This window comes from Tinamus guttatus, unplaced genomic scaffold, assembly GCF_059628265.1.
Source record: "Tinamus guttatus ecotype Peru unplaced genomic scaffold, ASM5962826v1 Tinamus_guttatus_pri_ptg000246l, whole genome shotgun sequence".
NCBI lineage: Eukaryota > Metazoa > Chordata > Aves > Tinamiformes > Tinamidae > Tinamus > Tinamus guttatus.
In genome coordinates, this window is record NW_028288780.1 from 122,530 (window position 1) to 140,197 (window position 17,668).

Here is a 17,668-nt window from a genome sequence, read left to right on the forward strand (position 1 = left end):
GTGTGATTTCTCTGCTTTGAAACCTGTACCTGTGTTGACTTGTAATTAGTCAGCTGGGAAACTGCAATGCTTAGAGCTCTGCTATGAAGAAATTGATTATGTTTCCAATCTCCATATGTTTTCCTCCAAGCAAATTCAACAAGGTTTTTCTAGGTAAAGGCATTATCCGATGATCTAGCCTCAACCAGGAACTAAGCAGGGCCCTGAGTTTTCACCTTACAAATTAATTAGGTATTCAAAGAAGAGTGGAGATTATCTGACAACAGCTTTACCTCTGTCCATCCTGTTTTTTTTTTTTTTTTTTTTCCTCTGTTTGCTGTAAACTCATCGGTGGAGAGCCTGTCTCTTGCCAGGGCATAGTGCTGGTCTGGTGATGCTCTTCCCTCAGGCTGCAGTTAAAATACTTACTGCAGAAAGTAGTGAGGGTAGTTTAAGGTATTGCAATTTCTCTGTGGTGTATGAGGCCATGTGTGGCCTTTGGGGCAAAAACTGGGACTTGGCACAAGCTGCTGCTGCCTCTTCCCTGGCTGGGCTGCCTGTCCCTGTCTGTAAAACTGATGTGGGGAGTTCATACAGTCTGCTCTGTTGGGGGGCAGAAACAGGTTGGGGACAGAAATAGGTGCTTGAGGGTAACAAGCAAAGGGAAGACATCTCAGAAAGCTTTTGAGGAACTGTATGCTTATAAGGACATGTTTGTTTAATTTATTAAGACATCTTTTGATGATATGCCATTAAATGGAGGAAGGAAAATGCTGGTCTCAAAGTACTGTGTTTGATCTGTTCTGGGTTACCAGTGGTCCGTAAAACACGGGCTGGGCAGGGCCCCTGTAGCAGTCCTTGCTGTTGTCCGCAGTGACGGAGCAGCGCCGTGTGAATTGCCTTTGCTAACACAGATGTGGCCCACGTGGCGAACGGCATCCACTGTACCCCAAGCCACTGCTGAGGCCCAGGACTCGGTTTCACCGTGCCGTGGCACAGGCACAGCGCAAAAGGAACAAAAAGGCCGTCCCTGCCCTAGAAAACTTGTAGTTTACATATAATGAGATTGTGGAGGAACAAACAGAGGAAGGCAGAAAAGCATACAGTTCATGTTGAATGTACAGGCTGAGTCGGCACCCTTTGCACCTGTGCTAAGTGGCTGTATTTAATCATATTTTTCCACCAAACCTGTGTCTTATTCAGTGCTTAAAGGCTTCCTCGCTGCTCAGTCGATTGTTTTTACAGAAGATTGATTTAATTGGATGTATATTTAAAAAAAAAAAAAAAAAGGCCTTGGCCTCTATAGAAGGTAATAAAAGACAATTGAAAATGAAAAAGTTAATTCTGTGGTTAAAAAAAAAGATTGCACACATTTTTCCTTTTGGCTATAAATTTTCAAGGCTTCTAAATTATGAAAGTTGTTTTTTAATTATATACTCTTAATTTTCTGATGCGGAACCCTGTGGAATATTAAATATGGCTTTCCATGTTTCTGAGAAATTTGGAATTCAGAGGAAACTGACCTTTGCCATCTTCCGAGGAAAGGTAAAGTAGATTTAAAAGTATACAGTCTAGGATTTTAGGAAGAATGGATTCAATGCTAATTCTGCTGAAGAGCTTCCTGTGATGAATCACTCTACCTTCCTCAGTCAATTTTCTGTACTGCAAATTGGAAATAACCATCTCTAAATGTAGTATTTATCTGCAGGTGGAAGGTGCAATTACTGCTGATACAGACTTCAGCTTGAAAGCTAGAAATTGCTCTAAGTCAAGATTTTAATTTTTGTACCTGAGCAATGTGTATACTTTCAGGGAAGTGGCACTGAAAATATTTTTGGAAGGGAGGAAAGTTACTTAATCTGTGCTATTTAAACATTACTCTTAATGCAGTATATGCATGGCAGCCTTTTCAGGTAATGAAATGCCCAGCTGAAGTGGAAGGCATAGCCAGAGAAGCCCTTTGTGGAAGATACAAACAGCACCATCAGTATTTTGCCAATTACGGCAAAGATGGAAGATGGTGTGATTTGCAAAATCATGAAAATCAGCTTTCTTTGCTCGAAATGAGGGAAAACAGTCTGTCTTTACCCAGCTTCCTAAGTCTACAGTCCAAGGAGAGGAAATGACATGCTCTTCCTTAGCATGCTGATAGTCTTGCCCAGAAATATCTTTGCCTTTTGTTATGGTCCCTTAAATTGGTGCCTGGGAACGCAGCCCTTTGCTTCAGCGGCGTCTGACGTGTCCAGCCAGGCCCAAGAGGAGTCCCAGTGCAGCGTGGTGGAGCACAGGGCCATGCACCAGTGAGGTGTCCACTGCCTCCAGCCCCGTGGACCCAGGCGGTGTCACTGCTTCCCGCTCTGACACTCCTTTGCAGCTCGGCACTCTGAGTTGCCCTATCCATATTGTGAGCAGCTAGTGCTCTCAGCTTCCAGTACCTTGTAGAGATGCAAGGAGACGAGGAGGAAGCAATGCAGAAGGTATTAGGAAATACATGGCCACCTGCACGCGGGAGCATGATTCATCTGAACATGGTAGCTTAGATGTCCCTAAAGCTCACGTGGGTAGCAAAAGCTGTTGGAGCTGAAGGGCTCCTTGAAAATGAGAGGTGGGCTGTGCTGCGAGGTGGCTGGACTCGGTCTGGCCTGACAACGGGAGAGCTGCGAGCACAAGTCCTGCCTTTCTTGCTGACCATCAAGGCACTCGGCACTGACCATTGGCACATCGATGCCACTTGGTGTTATGGATATCTTGGGTGAAGGTTACAGACTGGTGCGGTGCTGAACAACAGCCCTTTGGGGTTGGAAGTAAATTCTGATCTGTGTTAGAGCATGACTCTTAAAATCAACAAAACCAACTGTTTGGAACAAATAAGGAATATTTGATTCTTAACATTCTGGCATTCTGTGGTAAATTTGCATGTTTGGTCTGTTGGAATCATGTAGCTTTGCTTTTTTTGATGTATTTTATGGTTTGTTACACTTAAATAATTACATTAGTGTGTATAATTCAGTAATAATCTTAAATTACCCTTTGACTGAACAAGAGGGAATCTAATAAAACCATGAAGGGTTTGTGATATTTATTTAGCTGTCCTGATAAACTGCTTCTGAAACCGTTTAGGGATAACTGCTGTTTTTAAAGATGTAACTTGCTTGTTTTGCAGGACTGTACTGTGGGGGGCCGGTGTAGTGTTGCCTCGAAATGTGGGTGAAGCCCTCATTGTGCTTGAACAAGTTGTGGTTTCTGCTGGACTCTGGAGGTGTGTGGTGCCTGTCTCCATGTGCCTCCAGCTGAGCGGCTGCAGGTTCTTAATAAATGCTGTGTCTCTTAAGTTACTTTACTCTTGTGGACAAAGCCGTCGCGCATGGTGGGGTTTATTTTGTTGTTTGTGTAGCTTCTTGTTAATTAACTTCTCCTGTGCCAGCAGCTGCTTGTTGCGGGGCAGGCGCCGGGCCCGTGCTGCCCTGGCCCGCCGCGCGCCTCGCCCTGGCCCCCTCGTGCCCCCTGCAGCCCGCGCTGCCCGGAGGCGCTTTGCGGGCGGGCTCAAGTGCGCGGGGAGGCCCGGCCGAGCAGCCCCTTCCCGCGCGGACGCGGCCCCCCTCCCCGCGTGGGAGCCCCTGCCGGGGACCGTGTCGCGCTCCGCGGAGGGCGGCGGCGCGGTCGCCATGGCAGCGGGCTGCGTGGGCGGGGTGGTCGGGGCGCAGCGCGCGGCGAGCGCGCGCGCGAGAGGCAGGGAGCGCGCGCGCGCCCCCGCGGCGCGGCCCTCCCCTCCCCTCGGCGGCGGCGCCCGCCCCTCGCTGTTTGTGTCAGGCTGCTCGGCGCGGCGGAGCTGCCCGCGGCGCCCGCCCGGCCCCGCGCGGCACGGCACGGCCGAAGGGCACGGAGCGAGCCGAGGCACGGAGCCGCCCCTGCGCCGCGCTCCCGCCATGGGCGGCCCGTAGAGGCGCGGGCTCGGCGGCTGGTGCGGTGCCTGCGCGGCGGCGGCGGCCATGGCGGTGGCGGTGGAGACGCGGCCGGAGCTGGTGGGGAAGCGGTTCCTGTGCGTTGGCGGCGGCGGCGGCAGCGAGGAGCCGCCGGAGAGCGGGCGCTGGCGGGCCGGAGTCATCCGCGCCGTGTCGCAGCGGGACTCGCACAGCGCTGAGCTCGCGGTAAGAGCCTCGTCCCGTCCCGGGCCGGGCTACGCGGCGGCGGGGATGACACAGCCCTTCCCCGGGCGGGCAGCGGCCGCTGAGCCCTCCCGGCCCCGCGATCCGCGCCCGGCCAGCGCCGCGGTGCCGGGGCGGCTCCCCTCGCTTCCCCTTCCCTCGCGGAGCCGGGGGCCCCGCGCCCAACGGCCGCGTAACGGTCGTCCAATGGCCGCGTAACGGTCGCGCGGCGGCCGTGGCAGCGGGAGAGCGCCGAAACGCCGCGCCTGGCCGGAGCTGCCCGAGGCGGTCGGTGCCGGGGGGGAGACGTGCGGGAGCTGCCGGGCTCTGCTCGGCGCGGCGGGGGAAATTATTTGAAAAATGTCCTTGTTGGTGCGCGGGCCCGGGCGCTGTCACGGCGCTCGGGGCGCAGGAATGCGCGGCGGCAGCGGGTGCGCGCTGCGGGCGGGGAAGGGGGCCCGCGCAGCCTTTCCTCCCCTTGGAAAATGGAGTTTTATTGTGCTCCCCGGGCTCCACCGCTGCCACTTTTATTTTTCATTTTTATTTTTGCAAATGCTGGGGTCGGGTGGGTGTTAGGCTGTTGCTGTGGTTGTCTCGCCGCGTGTTTCTTTTTGCATCGTTTGCTGCTTCTGGAAACACACTTAAAATATCAGGACTGTGCGGATTTGCATTACGTGGGCTTGGAGAAGGGATCGCTGGCTGCCCGGGGCAGTCTGTGGTGCTGCTGGTAAGGTGGAGAAAGTCCAATTTCGGCGTAGTTCTGAGTGGAATGCTGGCTAAAAAAAAAAAAATGGAAAAACGGTGATGTGGCTTCAGAGATCATTGGTTTCTTGCAACGGTGCAAAAACTACGTTTGACAAAATTAAGGTGAAAATTGTTGCTTCGGTTCCCCACCGGCCCTCAGCTGTGTTTTGCAGGCGGGGTGCGTGTGCCGGTGGCAGCACTACTTTGTTACGCTATTGTAGTTGTTCCTTGTCCAGGCACCATTTGAGTAGCGTGCTCTTCATGCCCTTCTTCCCTGAGATGGCCTGTGTTTTCAGCCTTTGGTTACATGTGAGCACGGTCTGGACTATTTTTAAAATCTCTTTCAAGTGTTCTTCTTCTGGGATAGTGTTGTAGTTTCTGTCTACAATTGTGAAAACAGTGAGTATCATTTAGGAAGGTGTTTACTAACATTTGCTAGCAAGAGCCACATTTTGTAAACTCCGGGGGCAGAACTGACATAAAGGGAGGAAGAGTGCTAAAACCAGGCTTTTCAGGGGGTGTCTCCTTTGTGTTAAATAGTAATGTATGCTGCCTATTGTAAGTACTTGCTTCGATGGTTATGTGGGTATCCAAGTGCTTTTCTCTTCAGGTTCTCCCCCATTGCAATTCCTGGTGGTTTAAGGACAGACTTCATCTCTGTTTTACGGCTGGGGACCTGAGACAGGATGACAGAGGGTAGGTCTCTTAGTGCTCTGCTGGAGGACCATTTAGATGGATGCGAACTACCGGAGAAGCAGGTACTTGAGTGCCATGCCAACATGGCTGTCTTCTCCCCACTATGGGAGCTGGCTACCCCGCACCGTGTTATACTCTGCGGAAATGCTCCTGGTGACCTAGGAGCACAGGAAGCCTGTGAAGGTTTTGGAAGTGTTTTCTAGGTCTAGTGAGTTCCAGGCTGGGATCTTAACTCCTGGAACATCGTTTCCACGTCTGGTGTACAAGGATTTCATGTTTCCCCTTCTCTGTCCCCCAGGCACGAACAAATTTAAATAATAAAGGAGCGGGTAGAGGAAGAAACAATGAGGTTTGTATTAGCAACAGGTAGTTTCTGTGAGTTAGAATCTTTTGCATTTGTAATTAACAACTCATTAGTGGATAGTTGATGACATGAATATCCTCTGTGCATTTCCACCCCCCTGCAGTGAAGGACAACAGCTTTTTGCTGTTAGCCCTGGTTTCAGGTATACTGTACAGAAATGAGTGTTTCTTTCACCCTGTCACCGCTCTGGTTTTCAGGTGGTCATCCCAATGAATATAATGCTCCATCTCCTTCTGTTATTTATCCAGGGTGTGAAGTTGTAATGCTTTTCAGCAGTTTCATTTCTGCCCATGGGGTGCAGCAAGAAAATGTTGAAAATAACTTTTTTTTGTGTGTCAAATTTCTGTGTTCTCAACCCCTCTGTAAGGGAGGGACTTCGGGAACACAGAAGATGCCCCTAGCTGCAGAAGTGAAGAGGGCATCAAGAGGCATTTTCAAGATCCTTGCAAGGAGCTAAGTTACCTTTTAATCTTGGCTTGGCAAGAAGATGTGATTTATATTGCCTGTCTCTCTTTTCTCCCCTGCTAAATGTGGTTAAGCCCTGGGGCAGCTTCAGCTAACTTGGAGCAGGGAGAGGTCTGAGAAGGATCCTGCTTCCCCCAAGTGTGAGAGAACTGACATGTGAGGAGAGAGGAGAGCTGGACCCCCTCTCCCCTGGCAGAATGGAAAGGGAAGGAAGTCATGCGTTTTGTGTGTTCCTCCTGGAAGCTCCGAGGTGCCTTCCAGCTGGCCAGGCAGCGTGTGCAGAGCTGCCACCAGACCTGGCCGCGGCTGCCTCTTGCCTAGCCCTGGGTTCCATGGGAAACCGGGAGGATGCAGCTGATGGAGTTGTGAAGAGCATGAGAAAGAGCTGGGAGCTAACAAAGCCATGAGGGTAAGCCTGAGTGGCGATGGCAATATAGGCACATCTCAAAATTTTGAGGTGAAAGGTCTCAGGGAGATTTGGCCAGCCTTGGAGGCAGCTCATACAATCGCTGGCAGCTGACCCAAGAGTTTGGAGGAGCAAATCTATAGGAAGCCAAGCTCCCTTAGTCCTGCTCTTAACAGAAACTTCAGCTGTGGAATGGTAAGCTACCTGCCCTCCCCTGAGAAGCAGGTAGAAATGCAGTTCCAGTTGAGATATATTGCTTGCTTTGTTTCATGATCATATTTTTGTAACTAAATTCCTATTTTCTCATAGTTGTAATTGCCATTGTCATATGGTTATGAAACAGAAAAGTAATAGTGGTGTTTTGAAGTGTTCAGTGTTAAAGAACTCAGGTATCCCATACCATCTCCGTGATAACAACATCTCTTCTACTCTCTGACACTATTAAATAACTAAATTTGTTAGTTTTTTCTCTGTAAATCTTACAGAAAAAGAAAAGTATTGTGATATCTTTTCTTCCATTACTTTATGGAAATTTTGCCTCTTTCTACTTAGCTATTAACATAGCACTAGAAGGAGTGTGGTGGAAACAGCTGGCGCTCATTCCATATACTGTTGCTCTTCTGGAAGATGACTGAGCTGCTCTTGCAGTACGTGCAGATCCTTCTTGCCAGGGTTTGGCAACCCCTGTCTCTTACTAACGCATGATGTCATGTTTAGAGACATTTAATAGCACCTGCTATGCAGGTATAATTGTATACAATTTAAAACAGAAGTTTTCAGAATGGTTTTTATGGTCTGAGTCACAAGTTGATAGATCATTTGGTCTTTCATTCCCAAGTATTCCTGTTGCATAAACAGTGTTTATTTACAAATAGAAATGTGTGCAACATATATGATTTATTCTGTTTGTTTCATTAATCTTGAGAGAATATATAGCCATCTTTCTGTTTAATTAACCATGGCTGTTATTAGAGGTAGCTGAGAATGCTCTTTCTCTTTGTTTCTAACCGTCTGGAAAAGCCTGTGTGCTGATCTGGTTGCAGTGATAAGTCTGGGTTTCTAAAGAAACAGCCTGGAGGAAAGAGGTGGAGTTGACCCATATGATCTCCCGGGTCTCTGCTGTCCTGTAAAAACTGCTCGCTAGGCCGCAGGTTGCAAAATGCCTCTTTTGTCCCTATTGCCAAGATTACCCATGGTCATGGCAGAGAGAAAAGATGTCTCCTTTCCTATATCGTGCTAAAATGGATTATTTACAGGGATTCTTATCTACTGGATGTCTGCTGAACTTCTAGAAATTACTTGTATCTTCTGTGAAGCTTTTACAGTTTGAATATCACATATTGAGCGTAGTAATACAATAAGTTGCATGTTTTCTCTATGTGAGAGAGAAAATAGAGCCTGGGCTTTGGAAAAGTAATGTTCAACTCGATAGTTGTAAGCTGCAGTGATTTGTAATCAAGTTTGCTTTTATTAGTGTGTGAATTTTGCTGTCATGTCATTATGGCAGAGTTGGGTGACAGAATCAAGAATCAAGTACTCTGAGTCTTCAATGTCTTATGATAGGCACAGGTAACATTTAGTAATTGTGCGTGGGGGAAATATATTATGGTAATAAATCACAATGTGTTGGGCTTCTGTGGAGAAGGTACATTCCAAATACTACTGATACTTTTAAGAAGTTGCTTCAGTTTTATTTATTTTTCTAAATTGAGTAAGCTATACATTCATGATTGTGATTTTTTTTTTTTTTAGTATTCTATCTTTGAACAAACAAAGAATTGTTTCAAGTTCAGTGTCCTGTTAAAATCATTCAAAGGGAATAACAGCAGACTGTGTGTGTGTGTGTGTGTCAGCTTGATTTGTCCTCGCCTAACAGTAAAATGCAAATTCAGAAAGCAATGGAAAATTATCAGTACAAAATAGCATCTGGGATGAAAACAATCTGAAATAATTATAGATAATTTGAAAATAAAGTATTTTAGAGAAATATTCTATATGATGAGAGTTTCTTGCTAAAAGATGAAGGTAGATTTGCCTCTGCCAACTATGGAATAGTTCTTACCCAATCTTTTTATGTACTAAAATTGATTTAGTTTTTCAACTTTTGCATCCTGAAACTTCCTGAATGCAATATAATCTTATTCAGCTGTCACAGAATGGTACTTCTGTATGCTGCATTTTTTTTCTGCCATATATTGATTTTACTGCACTATTTTGTGTGTTGTCCTGTGTTTTCCTTTTGCAAAGTTAGTGTTAAAGGAGAAACTGACTCTGTTAAGTTTTTAGTGTATTTAAGCTAACTTGCTTAAAAACAAACACTTCTTTCGTTCTTTTAGAATTATATGCCCTGTAGCTTTTACCTACTAGCCTTAAAATCAACTCATAGATGCAGAAAAATCTTCAATAAAATGGTTTTCTAAAGTAAATAATAAAATATTCTCTAAACTAGTTGTGTGTAACTTGCTGGTGGTTAATGGATGGTGTGTATTTCTGTGACTGCAGCAGGGTAAAAGATGAAGAGTAGGTTGCTGGTGAGAAGCCAATCATATTATTTACTGCAGTTTTTGGAGATGGTACTAAGTTTATCACATGGTTGCTCCCTTGGGATCAACAAGGGATAATATTGTGAGATGCATTTTGTGTGCTTATTGACATTGGTTTGAAAGGAGTGGGGGAATCTCAAAAAGCAACAGGGATTTAGGCAATTTTCAGTTGTTTATACTGTTTTATGTCGATATTGAAGCCAACAAGAATCTAGTAAGTTCTTGTGTGTGTCAGCTGGACGGTTTCTTCTTGGCTCAGTTGCAAAGAAAACTTCCTACTTCCTTTCTGTGTTTCTAATGAGATTGAGTCTGTCATCCTGTGTCTGTTAGTGTCACCTCATCTGTCCTCCAGAGTTGGTTCAGCTAGTGTTTAAAAAAGGAGTATTTTTTTCCCCAGTAACTTGACAAAAAGATTAAACACAGGAATATTCCTGTGAATCTGACTGCAAGGGTTCATTGCCTTTCTATCCTATTTCCTTTTGTACAAATAGGCATCTGAATGCGTGGAGCAAATCTGGCTATCAAGAGCACAAACAGAATTTCTATGTCCTGAGCTAGAGATCAATCAGTTTGGTGGTGTTTTTTTTTTTTTTTTTTTCCCACAATTTCAAAGTACATAATGCAAATGTAAGGTGTTTTAACCAAAAAAACCTTCACTCTTGCCTTTTATATGCAAATATGTGGTGTATTAGTCCACATTCACATTACATCAGATCTTTCTCATTCCAAAACATGATGTTAATCATCACAGGTTTGTCTCTCGAGAAAGCTCGGGCATCAACATCTTGGAGGTTTTCAGTTTGTCTCATGATTTTATGAAAATACATTCTTTTGGGGCAGATGCCAAGATCTCAAAACCTTCTGTTTGAGAATTGTCAAACTATTGTTCCGTAGTTATATAATCTATAGAATACTAGATGGTAAAAGTGGTGCTTTTAAAAGTGGTTAAAAAAATAAGCTCAATTTTCTTCTGGTCCTACTCTCAGTAAGGTGTAGATTTCATCTGTGGTCTTTAAGCTCTGCTCGGGTCACACCTTCCCCTCCCTTTCAGTGGGGCTCAGTAAGCTGCTGCTGTCTTTTCTGGAGGAGGGAGGCAGCAATCCTCTACAGAATGCACTTGACGGTGACAACAAGGCAGTCGTCCGAAGAGGCATGCTGTTGTTGCATGTTGTTACCTGTTTCCATGCCCCGTAATGTAGAGCACGATACCTGAGAAAGTATTTCTTGGAGCTTAGCTTTGTATCAGGCTCTCAGGATTGCTCAGGGGACGAGTCCCCTCCTAGCTATGGTAAATAGGGAATAAGGCCTACTTTACATGGGGATGTGCAATCAGCCAGTTATTTGAAGCCAGTAAAAAAGAGTTAATATTGGAACTCTTCTGGAGATGCCTTCATTTATGGGTAAGCAAATGTTATGTTACTGAAATGTCAGTACAATTGAAGCAACATAAGCAACTTCATGTTGCATAATTGTACTGATATTTGGACATGTCTTACCGCTTGATTTGTGTTATTTCCATGTGGAAATACCTTGATAAGATAGGATGAGAGCAGGGGAACCAGGAGAACCTTGGAGGTTTGCTGTGTTTTGCTTTCTAGCCATTTTTGTAAAAATATTTTTATTGCTTTCAGAAAATATTTTGCTTTGAACAGCTGTTACCATTTCTCATTAACCGGAGCAGAGGGACCTACTTGAGAGAGGAGTTGCCTTTCATGTTTGCTCATGGACGCTGGCTTTGAACTAATGCACGTGCTTTGTACAGAGCTCCATGGCACACGAGATGCATGGGGGCAGCAAGGCCTTGAGCCTCACTCTGCCATGGCAACAATTTTAGAAGTTTTCGAGACTGTGGTTCCTCAGACATTTCTCTTGGTGGCACTGCTGGCTTAATTTTTTTTAACCCTGACCAGTTTCCTGATTATTTTGCCATATGGCACTTGAAGCAGTTGTGCTGAGGCTGAGGAGGTGATAAGGGATCCATCAGAAGCAAATGGCTGAGAGCAGGAGCAGCTCAAATTGGCAGCATTTCCAAGAGGAATGTCGGTGGGGCCGTGGCCTGAATGAAGGTGTTTAAAAACTGACTTAATATCTGTCTATGAGTTGGAGTCACTGTAACTTTTAGACATTAACCCATTCAGCTATTTGAGTGCAGATGAACTAAGAATATTTATTTGCTTGATATAAATGAATTCTTCTTTCTGCTAAGGAAATACACGTTCATTTAACATGATCATTCAGTGTCTGATGATGCTGTACTTGCTTACAAGGGCAGATTTTGGAAGGATAAGTTGAAAAAATACCATCTTTTGAGGGTAAACTTAAGGATCTATATGGTAAAATCCATGTACTTGTGATGCTTCACTAAAACTTTCAATAGACTGTGTGTGTAAAAATGTTGTCACTTTTTTTTTTTTTTTTTTTTACTGTTCTAATAGGCAAATAGAGCAAACCAAAAGTTGTGTTTTGGAGGGAGCATTGCCAGAGGCAGTTCATTTTGAAACAGTCCTCCAACTTTTTTCCTTACTACTTGTTCTTTTTGGCTTTTCTTCCTTTTCTGAGGTGCGGAATGTGCACCAGCTGCCTGTGGGGGTAAGAGGAAACACCCCACAAACAAACAGATAGAAGCCACTGTCAAACAGGCAGTAGGAATAGTCTGTTGGGATAGGTATAGGAAATACATGATTAATAAAACTGCTTGGTTACTGTAGAAAATCATGGAGTGGGTAACAGGACAGCAGTGAACTTTTAGCCTGGAACTTACCATTGATATTTTGCTCTATCCTTGTTTTTTTTTTTTTTCTTAAGCAGACTGCTTAGATTTCAGTTCCGTTCTCAGTAGCAGGGAGGTCAAAGCAGTGAGGACATGCAGGAAAGGCTTGGCGCAGGCGGTCTCAAGGGGAGGGATTGGGGCTGCTGGGGCTCTAGACAACTACTGGCTCCTAATGCTTTCCAGATCACCATGCGTCCATTAAAAATTGGGACAAAAATAGGGAAGCTGATGTAATCGAAGACCAAATGTGAATCATGTACCATAGTCTCAAAAGTGTAGTTATGATTCATTGCTGTGATGCTGGTACCACTTTGGTGTACAGCTTGTATTTCCTCAGTGTTTTTCCCCTAGTGATTTGCAACTCGATGACTTTTTTCCCAGGGAGGTCTTTGGGTTTGAGAGCCCTTGCTGGATTATTTCAATATTAGTTTGTAGGAACCTTTTTTTTTTTTTTTTTTTCCCTGAGCTTTTCAACATTTTGTGGCAAAAAAGGTTGCCCTTTAACTGCTATGTATGCAGTTTCCCCTTTTTGTTGCAGGCACATTTGCTATCTGCTAACCTGAAACATTTGGAGAGATCTGGAATCCTTCAAGGATCCTCTCTCCACCCCCTGCAATCAACAGCTAACCCGCTGAACCAGATTTTCCCCAAGAGTGCGGAGTTTGTTGTGCATCTTAAATGGCCATCTACATGGAGACCTGCAACTTCGTTTTAGAAGTTGTTCTTCATGGACTTAATTTCAGATGTCACCACGAATTGGAAAGAGAAGTATAATATTCTCAAGTATTGTTTAATTTTTCAAGAAGTAAAGTAACATTTTATATGACTTTAGATTGTAATTATTAATTTCTCCCATGTAGTATATTGATGATTTTTTCAGTTATGGTAAACTGTGTTACGAGTTTGTGGTCAAACCTTGGAGGTGGTGATCCAGTTGATAGCAGTTAAACAGCAAGTACAGTTTCCAAAGGAGGAAAAAAAGGGCAAGTTGAAATACTTTTGCATTGCCAGCTAGTAATTTGGATGGACTGTCCTAAATATACTTCATTTTTCTGTATCCGGTCATGTTTTAACATTTCTATATGGGTCAGAATGACACATATTATATGTGAATATTTTTAAACAGTGTCATGACCATTTCTTAGTTTGATGGGTAGCTTTATCTCCTTCTGTTTGATGTCTCTTTAAAGGAATAATCCTTTTTTAACTCAAAGGAAAGAAAATATATTGGAAGAAAATTCATTATATTTGCATAAATAGTAAATATTTAAAATATTTTGTCACTTAGTACCATATTTTTTTCCCCTCTGCAAATTTTCTTACTCTGTTAGTCTATTCCTCTTGCTACGTATATGTTTTTTTAATATTGAAACTCAGTGACAATTGGGCATAAGACAATACTGTAAAGCATAATACTATGTGTGTGGTTTGATAAATTATTCGTTGAGTAGCTTAGTTTCTAATTTGACCAGAGCTGCTTTTGAAGCTGAATACCCCATCTCACACATGCACACAACTCTCTGGTTAGTGAATTTTTTTACTACCATTGAATGGATTTTCTCTTGTATAAGTTTGTTTTAAAAAATATTTTAGTCTTCAGGTATATGAATGTGGCTCACATTCAGGAAAAAATGGCAAAGATATCACTGCACCCTGAGTGATTCCTGATTCAATATTCAGAATGTAAGTTAAGCTTTAAGTTTGCCCATATGTTACTCGTCCTCAGGAATACAGAGCAAGCAATAGCTAAGTAATGGCAGTTGACATCAGAGAGTAATGGGGCTCTTAAGCTGATAGAATTAGAAATATACGAAGTAGGTATTCCGGAGAGATTCTTAGGTGCGTAGACTGGCGAATAAGAGGGGCATTCAGTGCCCTTTCTGTGGTTTTGTTTGTTTGTTAGTTTTTTTCCTAAGATGCATTTTACATTATTCTTCGAATTTCCAGGCATGGGAAATTTGTCTCCTGAAATATTTACTGATATGCTTGGAAAAGTTTGGTACTTGAATGGAAACAGGCATTTAGTGCTATTTCTGTGTTTTTCTTTCCTTGCTGCAGGAAAGAAAGCTGGGTTCTTTGGGTTGGAGTTTAGCTTGCTTTAGCCTTGCAGTGTGTCTGTAGTAGAGCAGAGGACGGTGAGAGGGAGGCAGGGGCTGAGCTGGCCGGAGTTGGGAGGAGGGGTGGTCAAAAAGGCAAGGTTGTGAAATGTTTATGTATTCTGAAATTCTTTGCTAAGAATCTTTTGGTCAGATCTTGAGGTTTCTTTGCTTGGTGTTCCTCACAAAAGGACAAGTTCACATAGGGGCAGGAGTTTATAGATTGTTTGCATGTGTGATCTGCAGTGGAGCCAAGAGAGGAAAGAACTTTGTTTAGATTTAGAAACCCACATGTAGAATTTCACATAAGTTGACAATAGGAAACCTCCTGTGACCTGTAGTCAGTGCAGTTCCATGCATTCGTCCCTGTGAGGCCTCCAGTTCTTAATGCAGGAAAATTAAGATATTTATAATGAAAAATATTAGTTGTGAAGGAGTTCAATACCTGCATTCATACTTTAATTTGATCAAAGCTAATAGTTCCTTAAAAATTTGGAAAATAGTTCCTTAAAAATTTGGGAAGTATTAGAAAAAAGATTATTTAAAATCAGAGAGCAGGAATGAAACTGCTTTTGTGGCCTCATTAATTGTAAATTGAACCATGTGCTTGCCTTATTTCTAAGGCTATCAATGTGACATTTTTCAAGGAAGTTGTAGAACTCAGCTTTTTTGCTTGATGTCTTTATTGCTTTACTTTCCTTCTCTACCCAAGTCTTGCTTGTATCTGCTTGCTACTGCCATGTTTTTCCTATAAAGGGAAATTACTCCTACTGTAGCATTCCTTTTCGTTCCCTAAGGGTGGATATGCAGGCAGGAGAGCCTGATCTGAAGCCTTGCTTTGCAGAACAACATGGGCCTGAAATCCCAGTTTCTTGGAGGATTAACCCAGCAGCTACGTTCTGGGAGTTTGGAAGTTGGGTCCTGCAAACTAGATGTTACTTCCCAACATTTTTGATGTATTTTGTGGAGAAAGAAGTTGCCAGGTATCATGGTGGGGTCAGGCTGCCTGGGATGGCAAATGGTGTTCAGAGAGCATCTGTGGTAGTGCAGTCAATTTGCCTCTTCTCAGTAGGTTGCCCTTTTAGCTAACTTGTGACCGAGATTGTTGCTGAACATTTCCTTTATCAGTTCTCAGAGTTCAAACAGGCAAGTAGCCTTGATGTGGATTAGTTTATCAGGAATCTAGGCAAGAGCAAACTCTGGCTGGAACTTTATCCACATTCAGGTCATTCAGAGTCTCTTTAGAATATAAACCTACTGTCTGAGCCCATGGAGTTAAAGAATTAACTTTTTCTTTGTGTGTAGTATAGGGGGTTTTGTTGTTTACTTGGTTGTCTTTTTTTTTTTTTTTTTTTTCCTGTGCTTGGAGGACAATGGTGCCCAGCTTTAATGCAGAAGAGTCATTAAATGCTGCTTTAAGTCAGTGCAAGGTGCTTTGGGCGATGTGTTGCTCTTGGCTTGTCACACGTGCCGCGCCGTTGGTCACTGTGCTGTCAGTCAGGCAGTGGCAGTCTGACCAGCGTACGGATGGGCAGCAGCCAGCTCACTGTTAATGTGTGTGTGGATTTGCAAGTCCCATGTGTTTGCACATGGTGTCCAAGGGACTCGGCCTCCTCCCTTGAAGCCCAAAATGGCACCTCAGTAAGGATAAGGTAAGTCCTTTGGCTGGCTACTTTGAAGGAAACTGAAACAAAGGACGGGTCCTTTGAACATCCAGTGACAGCCTGGGTCAGTGCCCAGTTGGAGCAGTCAAGAAGTGCTCTCAAAGAGGCTCATCAGGCCACCTCTCAGCTCTCTTTTGTCTCATCTTCCTTCAAATCCACTTGCCAAGGTAGCCAGCATGAGAATACTAGCAAGGGCCAGCATTTTTCGGGGGAAAGGGTGTCTTACCACCATCTAAGTATAAATAGGAGAAGGTTAAACTGTTCTTTCTGGATGCGTGAGTCACAATTTTTGACACCACTTTCAGCCTTTGTCATCTCATGCAAAACACTCCAACTGTGCTGACCAGGACCGGTTTAGTATTTCCTGCTCCCTGCTTACTTCATTGATGAGCAGCATTTAATTTCTCCTTAGATCAATCTTTTTTTTTTTTTTTTTTTTCCCCTCCATCTTTCTATGCTTAAAGTATTTCAGACTTTTCGCAAACATCTTATCATGTCTTTGCAATTGGAAGACTTCCAGGTAACCTCCCTTCCCTCAGGCAGTAAGACTTAAGGTGTGGTTCTTTTTTTTTTTTCTTTTTTTTTTTCTTTTTTTTTCTTTTTTTTTTCTTTTTTTTTTCTTTTTTTTTCTTTTTTTTTCTTTTTTTTTTCTTTTTTTTTCTTTTTTTTTACGAAGCACGGTTAATAAAACTCTTAGTTACTTGTCTTAAATGGATATCAAGGCTACCTCTGTTATCAGTGGATGGGCATGTGGATCCATTAGCTATTTCGTTTTGTAGATATTGGGAGCACAGATATAAGAGAGTGTTGTGACTGTTCTTTTTTAATTTCTGGATTTTGGGGGAGGTAATAGGAAAGATGTGGGGTGCTTAACCTCAAAAATGGTTCTGTGGTTTTGTTTGTCCAAAGGTAAGACTGCAATGTTATAGGGTAAATAGACTGAATGAGATGATCTTGTGCCTGATCTCACTGCTGGCATTGCTGAGATGACCATTTCCGTGTCCGTGCAACTCTGTTTATTATGTAGGACTCTCTTTACCAAAGACCTTGCTGTGGCAGGTGCTTTGCAAATGTAGAACTGAAATTGTGCCTCAGAGCTCACAAAATCCGTGAGGAAAAGGAGTTGAAATAAGGACATGATGTTTGTGTACAGCAGCCAAAGCTTTGAGACATCTTGTGACAGAGGAAAGGTAGGAGGGAGTTTTGAAGGAGTATAATGAAGTAGCTCTGCTGGTGTTTCTGGGAAATGTGTAAAGCATGAAGGATAAAACTCAGAGATGACTTTGTGGCAAGTGACAGAGGTTTTCATTAAGAATGGATCAGAAACAGGACTGCATTTGTGGTTAAGTGGAACCAGAATGCCCTTAAAGGGAAATTTTCCGTGGATACCAATCTTGCAGTTTGATTGCTAGCAACAGCTTTTAGTACTAGATGCTTTGGAATCACTTCATTTGAATGCTCTACTGATGACTTAGTAGCCCTACAGTCATTGGCATCTTGATGACGTGAGTTGGTGGCGACTTGAGTTGTCAGCAGTCTCTTGGGCATATCACTTCTGACATGTACTCTAGCAAAGGCCTCTTGGTTTTCATTTTATTGTAGAGGTTTGAATAACTGGGAGTGGCAGAAGAGTTGAGTTATAGTCAAATTAACCTGAATTGCCTAAGCATATAATAGTTGAGATCCTCTTTCTGTAAGGAACTGACTAATTTGTCAAGATGTCAAATTGGTTGCAAGCCGAGCTAATGACTTCTGTGGGAAGTATCAAGAAAGGCAGAAGAAATGCTCCATATGTT

At 43.6% G+C, this 17,668-nt stretch overlaps 1 protein-coding gene across 1 annotated transcript in view; it reads left to right on the forward strand.

Annotated features, from left to right (window-relative positions):
• Positions 1–3,968: 3,968 nt before the first annotated feature.
• JMJD1C (jumonji domain containing 1C) overlaps positions 3,969–17,668 on the forward strand; it is a 147,640-nt gene continuing 133,940 nt past the window's right edge. Inside the window, exon 1 of the mRNA XM_088526319.1 lies at positions 3,969–4,127. Coding sequence (XP_088382445.1) covers positions 3,969–4,127 — 159 coding nt within the window. The remainder of the gene's footprint in view (positions 4,128–17,668) is intronic.